This window comes from Hemiscyllium ocellatum, chromosome 6, assembly GCF_020745735.1.
Source record: "Hemiscyllium ocellatum isolate sHemOce1 chromosome 6, sHemOce1.pat.X.cur, whole genome shotgun sequence".
In the NCBI taxonomy this organism is placed as follows: domain Eukaryota; kingdom Metazoa; phylum Chordata; class Chondrichthyes; order Orectolobiformes; family Hemiscylliidae; genus Hemiscyllium; species Hemiscyllium ocellatum.
The window spans coordinates 91,159,042-91,171,276 of NC_083406.1; the positions used below are offsets into that span (position 1 = coordinate 91,159,042).

The following is a 12,235-nucleotide window of genomic DNA, read 5'->3' on the forward strand; positions in this document are numbered from 1 at the left end:
GATGGAAGAACAGCACCTCATTTTTCCACTTTGGGACCCTGCAGTTTTCAGGACTCTGAGTTCAATAATTTTAAGACTTGAAAGTCTTCTCCTATGTCCTTGCCCCAACCACCATACACCTGGCCTCGTCATCACATAGGTTGCTACCGCAGCCAACCCATTGTCAGTTATTAATGGTCACCATTAGCTGCTGTTGATTCTCTCAGGTTGATCATTACCTATTTCTCTGTGTGCTCACTGTATAGAACACAACAGTACAGCATAGTGTAGGCCCTTTGGCCCTTGCTGTTGTGCCAACCTTTTATCCTACACTATGGTCAAATAGACTCTGTAGCCTTCATTTTGGTATCATCGATGTGCCTACCCAAAAGTCGCTTAAATGTCCTTAATGTGTCCAACTCTACCATCACTGCTGGCAATGCATTCCATGCACCCACCACTTTCTGTGTAAAGTACCAACTTCTGACATCTCGCTTAAACCTTCCTCCAATCACCTTAAAATTACACTCCCTTGTGATAGCCTTTTCTGCCCTGAGAAAAAGTCTCTTACTATTTCTATCTATGCCACTCATGATCTTGTCTATCAAGTCACCTCTCATCCTCCTTTGCTCCAATGAGAAAAGCCCAGCTCCCTTCATAAGACATGTCCTCCAGTCCAAACAGCATCCTGGTAAATCCCCTCTGCACCCTTTCTAAAATTCCCACATCTTTCATATAATGAGGTGACAAGAACTGAACTCAATATTCTAAGTGTGGCCTGATCAGGTTTTATAGAACTACAGCATAACATCTTAAACTCAATCTGCTGCTAATGAAAGCCAACACACTATCTGCCTTCTTAACAATCCTGTCAACTTGGATGGCAACTTTGAAGGATCTGTTATGGACATGGACCCTATAATCCCTCTGATCCTCCACAGTGCAAAGAATTCTGCCTTTAATCCTGTATTCCGTATTCAAATTCAACCTTCTAAAATGAATTACTTTACAGTTTTCCAGATTGAACTTCATCTGCCACTTATCAGCCCAGTTCTGCATTATGTCAATGTCCTATTGCAACCTACAACAGACTTCCACACTATCAACTACTCCATCAACCTTCATGTCATCAGCAAACTTATTAACTCACCCTTCCACTTCCTCATCTAAGTAATTTATAAAAAGAGCAGAGGTTCTCAGAACTGATCCCCGCAGAACACCACTGGTCACTGAGCTGCAGGCTGAATACTTTCCATTTGCTACCACCCTCTGTCATCTTTAGGCCAGCTAATTCTGTTTCCAGACAGACAGGTTTCCCTGTATTCCATGCATCCCTACTTTCTGAATGAGCGTATTATGGGGAACATTATCAAATGCCTTGCTAAAATCCACGTACACCACATCCACTTCTCTACCTTCAATGTGTTTTGTCACATCCTTAAAGAATTCAGTAAGGATTGTGAGGCATGACGTGCCCTCACAAAGCCATGCTGGCTGTCACTAATCCGAGACTGTTTTCCCAAGTCATACGAAGTCCTGTCTCTCAGAATCCTCTCCAATAATTTACCCACCACAGCAGTAAGACTGACTGGTTTCTAATTACCAGGATTATCCGTATTCCTTTTCTTGAACAAGGAAAGAACATTTGCCACCCTCCAATCATCTGGCACTACTTCAGTGGACAGTGACGACGCAAAGATCATTGCAAAAGCACAGCAATCTCTTCCCTCATTTCCCGTAGTAACCTTGCGTATAACCTATCTGGCAGAGGGGACTTATCTATCTTTATATTTTTCAAAATTTTCAGCATATCTTCCTCCTTAACATCAAGTTTTTCGAGCATTTCAGCTTGTTTCACACTGTCCTGAGAAAGGTCAAGGTCCCTCTTAGTGAATACTGAAGCAAAGTATTAATTACGGACCTCCCCAACCACCTCCAAATCCAGGCACAAGTTCCCTCCATTATCCCTGATCGGGGCCCTACCCTCACTCTGGCCATCCTCTTGTTCATCACATAAATGTAGAACGCTTTGGGGATTTCCTTAATCCTCCCCACTAAAGCTTTTTCATGCCCTCTTCTAGCTCTCCTAAGTCTATTCTTCAGTTCCTTCCTGGCTGTCATGTAACCCTCTAGAACCCTGTCAGATCCTAGCCTCCTCAACTTAAGTAAGCTTCCTTCTTCTTGACTAGATGTTCCACATCTCGTCACCCAAGGTTCCTTCACCCTATTATCCCTTCCTTACCTCAGTGGGACAAACCTATCCAGCATTATGAGCAAGTCCTCCCTAAACAACCTCCATATTTCTGTTGTGCATTTCTGAGAACATCTGTTCCCAGGTTAGCCTCTCTGTCACTCCATCTCCATCGATTGATTGGGTGGGGAAGGGGTAGGACCAATGTTCAGTATGTATTCCAACCTTTTCCTGGATACAATCAGTTTTGAAAAAGGGTCACTGGACCAAGAGTGCTTTTTTCTCTCCACTGATGCTGCCAAACCAACTGAGTTTTTCCAGCAATTTCTGTTTGTGTTTCTGATTTTCAGCAATGGGTTTTATTTTGGTTCAGATGGATGGGCCTACTTATCTAGAAATAAAGACTCCCACATAAACCTTGATACAAATATATTTTCCTAGTGGTTTTTGGTTTTACATTTGATAAAGGGGTGATCATTAAGAATATTGATGTAATTTTTCTAGTGTTTCTTCTGTGTGTATCTAAATACCCCATGTGTCATCCAGATATCAGTAGTAAGGCAAATGGGGAGTCTAGAACGCAAATAAAATGGGGTAATTCGACTGACTGGATTGTTCTTCAGAGAACCCACAATCTGGAGGGACGAAAATGCCGTTCTACCATTACCACTTTGATTTCTTTCCTGCAAGGTCCATCGTGATATCATTTGCTGCTTTAGCTGATACTATAGAAATATAATACTGCTGATCTTTTCTTACAACATAAAGATTCATGTAACTTATCCTCACGTAAAATAAAATATTTTAATTTTGTGGACTTTTATGTAGAAACCCACTCATTTTTCTTCCAAAATAGTTTATATGTTAAATATCTGGCGCCCAGTTACTGATCTACATTGCCTCTTGAAGGAGGGTGGAAGATATTGTATCTATTATTTGACAACATCATCATACAAGAAACGGCTAAACCATGCTGATCTGCAATTGACTGCCACAAAGAAAACTAGATACCAACAGCTGCAGGTAAAAAGTAATTTAAACAAATTGAATTGAACGTGTATTTCATGTTTTTTGTTGACACTATTGTATGAATTTCTCCCTGTATAAATTAAACAATGATGGAAACACTGTTAAACACAATAGACTGCTTGGTTATATTTGTTGTCAAGAGTAATTTAAGATTTTATTTGTATAATAGTTTTATACTTTGTTGAAATTTTAAAAAACCTTGATCTGTTGAACATTTTAGGCCAAAGAATGTGAAGAGAAAAACTACATAATTCAGAATCACAAACTTGATAGCTTGATGCACACTACTGACATACCCAATTCTGTTAAATATTGTGAAGTTCTTATGAACGTAATAAACATTTGGTCCTCTTAATATTGTGATGAAACTAACCCTGTTCAGACTATACCTTGAGTACTGATTTCAGATCGGACACTTCACTATCTCCAATAAATAATCATTTGTATTACTAAAGGTTGTTTTTAAAAAAAAATCCTAGTTCTTTTAACATTGAAAGGAAGCATCGAAGAGGGGTTCTTGAACAGACGTATCTGTTTGAAATTTCTGACTAGCAATGCGTGTGGCTTGCACAACACCATTTTAGTATTATACATGTATCTTGGTTGAAAATGTTTACCTACATTCCTGACAGTACAGGAAAATGTACTCTACTTTGATTATCCACCATCAGTACCCAAAAAAGAAAGGCACTGCATGATTTTAAAAAACTTAGCTTTTTCATTTTTGCTGCAATAAAAGGCATTCCAGTGAAAATCCATTTTATTCTTATTATGAAACAAACTAATCTATTTTTGAGCACATATTGGAAATCTCAACTTAAAGAGTGAAAATAGCTGGAAATAGCCTTTTTGGAGAGAAATATTTAATATTTCATTTCTTGAACTTGCATCAGAATGGAGAGTTTGACCCTGCCTTTCGGAGAAATATATAGAACATTCTTCATAGTTTTTAATCTTTGTTCCTTCCATTATCTCTTTCTGCAGTACAGTGATGTCCTGCTCTTGTTCCAGATTGGGAAATGTCATTCCCTCACGTTCCCATTTTCCATCTATTACTCTTCTCTTCCCGATCTTGATGTGTCTATTTCCATTTTTGTGTAGACTGGAAGCCAGTATCTGCTATTAGACAATGAATCTCCACTGCCATTTGATTATATTCCTCATGCCTTGTTTCTTGTCAAGAATCTATACAATTCTTCTAGTTTATCCAATGCGTTTGTATCTGCTCTGAGTTTTAAAAAAAAAATCAGTGCTTGCTCTATGTCATTTTCAAGGATTCCATCCCATTGGGGCTAACGGGGCCCTCAGTTTTGTCCATCCCACTTCCTGTGCTTTGATGCTGTTCTCTTTCAACATTTCATCCCTTCTTCCCTTCCTTTCCCCATCCTTCCAGTCACAAGCTTGGGTCACATCATCATCATCTACCCAGTAGCCGCCACATCTGAACAATTATCCTTAACCATTTATGGCATCGCCAGTGCAATTTCACCACCAAATGCATCTTCTGCACTCACCCTGCTTCAGGTATGACATCAGATTGAATGGTCCCATCCCTATTTACTTTATCGTTCATTCACTCCTGCCTTTCAACCTATCATACCCATCCCTTTTTGGTACTTTACATCCCAACAACTGCTTTTGCATAAAAACAGTTTTATTTTTAACAAATAAAAGTTGGTGACTCAAAGCATTAATGCTTTTTCCTCCCACTGCAAATGCTACCTGACTTACTGAATAGATCAACCTTTTTTTAAACAAGTTCCTATCATTCTTCATGTTCTGCTTTGTTATTATTTTGTAATCTTGGATTAAATAATTTGAATAATATACACATGTACACGCTGTGTGAATGAATATTGAAATTAATGCTGGGCTGGGCTGACTACTCTTTTTGCATTTATGAACCAAAAATGCAATTAACCATGTGCTTACAGTATTTAGCATACTGTGATAATACTATTCTAGCTACCTAAAATAAATTATATGGAAATAGTGAATTTTAAAAGTTGAAGTAAAGCTTTGAATAGGACATGTGGCTCCAGGTTCAAAGAACAAAGAAAATTTACAGCCCAGGAACAGGCTTGGCCTCCAAGCCTGAGCCGATCCAAATGTACTGTCTAAACCTGTCGGTCAATTCCTAAGCATCTGTATCCCTCTGCTCCCCACCTACTCATGCATCTGTCCAAACGCATCTTAAATGAATCTACTGTGCCTGCCTTTACCACCTCTGTTGGCAATGCGTTCCAGATGCCCACCACCCTCTATATGAAGTCCTTGCCGCGTGTATCCCCCTTTTAAACTTTCCATCTCTCGTTATTGAATTCTTCACCCTGGGAAAAAGCTTGTCTGTATCCATCCTGTCTATAGCCTTCATGATTTAGTAAATTTCAATCAGGTCCCCCGCCCAATCTCCTTTTTCGTAATGAAAATAAACCTAACCTACTCAATGTCTATTCATAGCTCGCACCTTCCATACCAGGCAATGTTCTCGTAAATGTTCTCTGCACCCTCTTCAAAGCATCCACATCCTTTTTTATAATGTGGTGACCAGAACTGTACAGTATTCTAAATGTGGCCGAGCCAATGTCTTGTACAATTTTAACATGACTTGCCAGCTCTTATACTCGATACCCTGTCCAATGAAGGCAAACATAGTGTGCCTTTTTGACCACTCTATCCACCTGTGCAGCAATCTTCAGGGTACAATGGAGCTGCACTCCCAGATCTCTCTGCCCATCAAGTTTTCCCAAGGCTCTTCCGTTTATTGTACAATTTGCTCTAGAATTAGTCTCGCCTGAATGCATCACCTCACATTTGTCTGGATTGAAATCCAAATGCCATTTTTCCGCCCAACTCTCCAGTCTATCTCATATCCTCCTTTATTCTTTGACAGTCCCTTTTGCTTTCTGCTGCTCCACCAATCTTCATGTCATCTGCAAACTTGCTGATCATACCAACAGTGCCCTCTTCCAGATCATTTATGTATATTACAAATGACAGTGGCCCCAACACTGACCCCTGGAGAACACCACTGGTCACCTTTCTGCCTTTTGAGAAACTCCCTTCAACTACTACTCTTTGTCTCCTGTTGCTCAACCAGTTATTTATCCACCAAGCTAGAACACCCTGCACACCATGTGAATTCACTTTCTCATTTGGTCTCCCATGGGGTACCTTATCAAACGCCTCACTAAAGTCCATGTGTATGACATCAACAGCCCTTCCTTCATATATCAACTTGGTAACTTCCTCAAAGAACTTTATTAAGTTGGTAAGGCACGATCTCCCCCGCACAAAACCATGTTGCCTGTCACTGATAAGTCCATTTTTTTCTAAGTATAAATAGATCCTATCCCTTAGTACCCTCTCCAGCAACTTTCCCACCACCGACGTCCTGGCTTACTGGTCAGTAGTTACCCAGAATATCCCTACTACCCTTCTTGTACAGGGGCCAACATGAGCAACATTCAGTCCTCCGACACCTCACCTGTATTTAAGGATGGCTCAAAGATATCTGTCAGGGCCCCAGCTGTTTCCCCTCAGCAACCTGAGATAGATCCCATCCGGTCCTGGGGATTTTTCCACCTTAATAACCTCTAGCCTACCCAACACATCTTCCCTACTTATGTCAACGTGATTCAGACTAATCAAACTTCTATCTGTAATCTCAAGATTCATCATGTTCTTCTCCTCAATGAACACTGATGCAAAGTAATCATTCAGAATCTCGCCCATTCTCTCAGGTTCGACATAGCCTTCCTTCATTATCCTTTAGTGGACCAATCCTTTCTGTAGTTACCCGCTTGCTTCTTATATAAAGAATAAAATGCTTTGGGATTCTCCTTAATTCTGCTTGCTAAAGCTATTTCATGACCCCCTTTAGCCCGCTTGATTATTCCTCCAGGGCCTGTTCTGTTCTTAGCTGCTTAGACCTTATATACGCTTCCCTTTTCCTCTTGGTTAATCGTACAATTTCTCCTGTCATCCACGGCTCACGAATCTTGCCCTTCCTATCCTTTGCCTTCAACAGGACATGCCTATCCTGCACTATCTTTAACCTATCTTTGAAAGCCTCCCACATATCAAATAGCTGTGTCCAATCCACATTTCCGCACTCCTACCTAATTTTGATATAATTTGCTTAGGCCCAGTTTAGTACTCTTCCATTAGGACCGCACTTGTTTTTATCTACGAGTATTCTAAAACTTACAGAATTGTGGTCCCTGTTCCCAAAGAAATCCCCCACCGGAACATCTTCCACCTGTCCTGACTCGTTCCCCAGTACCAGGTCCAATATGGTCCCTTCCGTCGTTGGAGTATTTACATACTGCTCTAGAAAACTGCCCTGGACGCTTCTTAAAAAAAAGTCTACCCCATCCAGACCTCTGACACGAAGTGTATCCCAGTCAATGTTGGGAAAATTAAAATCTCCCATCACCATTACCCTATTGCCTCTACATCTTTCCATAATCTGTTTACCTATTTGTTCTTCTACCTCACGCTCACTGTTGGGAGGCCTGTAATACAGCCCCAACAATGTAACTGCACCCTTCTTATTTCTCAACTCCACCCATAGTGTCTCACTATCCAAGACCTCCATAGAGTCCTGCTTCAGCACAGCCGTGATATTATCCCCGACCAGCAATGCAACTCCACCTCACCCCTCCCCTCTTTTTCCCTCCTCGTCCTGTCTGAAGCATCGATATCCTGGAACATTTAGTTGCCAATCATTATGCCCTTCCTTTAACCAAGTCTCTGTGATTGCAATAACGTCAAACTCCCAGGCACCAATCCAAGCTCTAAATTCATCTCCCTCACCCACTACTTTGCATTAAAGTAGATGCATTTCAGGCCACCAGTTTTTTTTTTGCGCTCATCTGCTCTCTGCCTACTCTTCCCTTTATTAATGCTATCTACATGATTCTTAGTCTCCAGTCTCCACCTTGCTGCCCACTTGTTTTCTCTTTTAGTTCCCAGTCCCAGTTCAAATTAGTAAGCGTTAACTTCCTGACCTTGTCCAATTTTTTATTTGCATGTGGTGATCATTACATAGAACAGACTCCTAAATAATGCAGAAAAGGCAGAAAACCTCAGTTTACTTAAGAGCTAACAGATGTTGCAATAGGGAATCTATAGCCAATTTGGATTGGTAGACTAAATATTTAACAAGTCTTCCTTATCTATAAATGTGTTCATATTTTGCAATATATTTTGTTCTTTGTTTCAGCCATCTCCCGAAGTGTTGGAAAAACTCTATCAACCTAGGCAGGCAGTGGCTTTTAGAATGCTCATTGATCCATTCTTTAGAGCCTTTTGCAAGGAGGTGGACTTAGCAGGATATGTGATCCACATTTTGGGAAAATCAGGTACAATAATAATGGGACTACATTTACCAGATTTAAAACATGAAACTGAAGATGACCAATTTAGTTATTTCACAGAATGTATTTGTGTTTTATTTATATTATAAACGCATTTTTTTGTTTTTATGGAAGGAGGTTACTCCTGATTGAGGCAAAGTAGTTTTGAAGGTCGATTATTTTGTTAAATAAAACTCAAGATTTGTTTCCAGGACTTCCAAATTCCTAATAACTGAATTTCCATCTTCAGGCTTGGATGAGAGGAAAGTAAGGGTAGTGTGTGCTGTTATTTATTAAACGAAATAGTGGATTATTCTAAAATTTTATGTTAAAATTCTTGTTTCAGGTTAATATTTATTATGTCTATCTTGAAGTATCTATATCGCTTTTCATGAAGTGACCTCATAAAGAAAAAATTTGTTTATATTAACTTTAATTCTAGTTGTAAGTTTGCTTTTTATTAAATTTATATAAAAAAAACTCAATTACCAAAGGCTGCAAATACATTTTGAAAAAAATTAAATGGTTATTCGTACGTCTATTTCAAGACTATTTCAATGAGCACTTGGAACTTTTCTGAATTTTGCCCCATTCTTGATGAATATAAATGAAGAGTGAGTTTTGAGAAGATTTGTAGCTTAGGTTGAGGTTTTGGATGTGGGTTTGCTTGCTGAGCTGGAAGGTTAGTTTTCAGACTTTTCGTCACCATACTAGGTAACATCATCATTGGGGTGGCACGGTGGTTCAGTGGTTAGCACTGCTATCTCACAGCGCCAGGGACCCAGGTTCGATTCCAGTGTGGAGTTTGCACATTCTCCCATGTCCGCATGGGTTTCCTCCAGGTGCTCGGGTTTCCTCCCACAATCCAAAGATGTGCAGATCAGGTGACTATGGCCATACTAAATTGCCAACAGTATTAGGTGCATTAGTCAGAAAGTCTGGGTGGCTTACTCTTTGGAGGGTTGGTGTGTTGTTGGGCCGAAGGGCCTGTTTCCACACTGTAGGGAATGTAATCAGTAAGCCTCCAGTGAAGCACTGGTGTTATGTCCTGCTTTGTTTATGTATTAAGGTTTCCTTGGTAGATGATGTCATTTCCTATTATTTTTCTGAGGGTGGTAGATAAATGAAGAGATTCGATGGGTATGGAGTCTTGAAATACCTCAAAGTAACTTAGAATGGATTTTCCAATTCAATCTTATTGTATCGAATGATGTATTGATTAGCGTGCAATAATTTTCTAATAAAATTTGAGTTTGACTGTTTTCTATGTTCTAGAAATTACAGACCAATATAAGAGGCTAATTCCATTACAGTGGTTGTTTAATCATAAGAGGTCTGAAAATATTGGTACTCACCTTTTGCTGCAATCCTTTGGAGCTGCCAGCTTTTGGAAAAAAGTTTAAATTTACTGTTTTGTGGCGTTTACTACTGCCACTATTTCCAGCAGTAACAAATACACAGTATACTTTTGTATCATTACATAGCAAGTTCCTAACTTGTTAACTTGTGTTACCTGTACTTCATCGGTCAAGTTATTTGTCAGTTTCAACGTAATTTCACAATGTTATAATACAATGTTAATATTTTGCTGTTGCTAGCTTCCCATATAAATCAATATTCTTGAATACTGAATAACTGAAAGTAATCTCTTCACCAAAACAAAGAGCTGCAAATGCTAAAATTCTTAAATGGATAAAATGCAAGAAATATTCAGCAGGGCAGGTAGTCGCATGGAGAGCGTAATGCCAGACTCATGATCACATCTCCCATCCCTAGGCAGTATTTCCAGTGCTAATCAGCCTAAGGAGATTGACTGCTTCTTGGAACAGGATTCGAGTAACTTTCCCCTTCCATGATGACTATTACTGTCTAAAGCTCAGAGTCCAGCCAAGCAACTGATCTGAAAGATACTGCATATTTGGTGATATGCGCACGCGTGCACACACTTCTACAGACATACACCCTCACGCAGACTCTGTCTCATACACTCACACATACACTCTCACAGTCTTATACTGCTTTAAACTCACACATGCATAGGCACTCATATCTCTCCCCCCCCCCCCCCCCCCCCCCCCCCCCCCCCCCCACCGCGCGCGTACACATACACAAGTCTGTGGGGTGAATTTGTACTTGCAGCATTACATTTTACTTTGCTCAAAACCTTCATTAATCCATGTAGGATTCTGTAAATCCGTTTTTTAGATTAGAATCAGTCTGACCATTGTGGCACAGACAACCTCACACCTTCAATACGTTATCTGGGCCGACATGACTCCTATTGTTAAAGTTCACTTGACAATGTAACTTTTTTAGAAAAGATTTTGCGATTTACATATGAAAGAACTGAAACCAACATGATCATTCTAAAAGCTGAGAGATTTAACAAACAATCCAAGTCTTTTTCAATATATAATTTCAGTTACATCACACTGTAAACATTTGTATTTTACAATCTTATTCTCTACAACCGCCTGATGAAGGAGCAGTGCTCGGAAAACTAATGCTTCCAAGTAAACCTGTTGGAATATAACCTGGTGCTGTGTGTGATTTTTACCTTTGTACACCCCAATCCAACAACGGCATCTCCAAATCATAAATTATTTCAGTTCTGTTAACTGCTTAGTTTACCTACATTTCTTGATTTGCTTCAAGTGCCTGCTGTTGTGGTTGATAGTGTTTCAAAATAATTTGGTGGGAGATGGGATAGCATCAGGATAGAGTGTGATACATAGGCAAGTATAGAACTGCAATCATGGCAGTCTAGGAAATTGTGCAATTATAGTCGAGTTAAGGCACAAGCAGAATGGCAAGGCTGTGTGGCATCTGTTTGAATGCAGGGTTTTGAGTATGGCAAATAGATTGGGGATGTTGATTAGCATATGATATTATTGCTATCAGGAAGACATGATGGAGGGGCAGACTGGCGGATCAGTGTTTTAGGATATAGAATTATTAGGCAAGATGGAGTTTGTAAACATGGAGGCGATGCCACAATATTGATTTGAGGAATTAATTACTGCAGTAAGAGAAAGTATCGTAGGTTCCTCAACTGAAGCCATATGTGTAGAACTTAATACTAAAAAAAAGGCAAATACTTTGAAAGTTGTACAATGGATCCCCAATTTATCAGGGAGAGATAGAAAGACAGATATGTAGCCATATTGCAAAGAAGTGTTAAAATTGTAGATTAATTGGGGATTTCAAATCCCCAAAGTGTGAAAGTCTTAGAGGGGGTGGAATTCTTAAAATCTGTCCAGGAGAAGTTTTTAACCCGGCATACAGAAAGTCTCTCAACTGAAGAGCTGCTGGATCTAATTTAAGGAAAGGAAGCTGGACAAGTTGTAGACATGGCAATGGGGTGATTTATTCTGGTGATTGATGACCATATTTCAATAAGATCTAAAATAATTGTGGATAAGGACAAAAATAGACTGGAAGTAAAGATTTTTGAATTGGAAGAAAGCCAATTTCAATAAGATAAAATAAGATATGGCCAAAGTGGATTAGGAGCAGCTGCTTGCAGGAAAATTCACGTAGCAAAGGAGCATGGGATGTTATTATATTGGAACAGTTATTGAATAGTTTGTTATTTTAAGTATTTTGATAGTTGTGGTTAAGTCACTTTTTTAAAAACTTTAGTCTATAGTGTATGAATAAAGTGTGTTTTAGTGGG

The 12,235-nt window shown here is 39.5% G+C and overlaps 1 protein-coding gene across 1 annotated transcript in view; it reads left to right on the forward strand.

Annotated features, from left to right (window-relative positions):
- brca2 (BRCA2 DNA repair associated) overlaps window positions 1–12,235 on the forward strand; it is a 121,904-nt gene that overhangs the window by 91,334 nt on the left and 18,335 nt on the right. Inside the window, exons 22-23 of the mRNA XM_060826976.1 lie at window positions 3,027–3,193; window positions 8,427–8,565. Coding sequence (XP_060682959.1) covers window positions 3,027–3,193; window positions 8,427–8,565 — 306 coding nt within the window. The remainder of the gene's footprint in view (window positions 1–3,026; window positions 3,194–8,426; window positions 8,566–12,235) is intronic.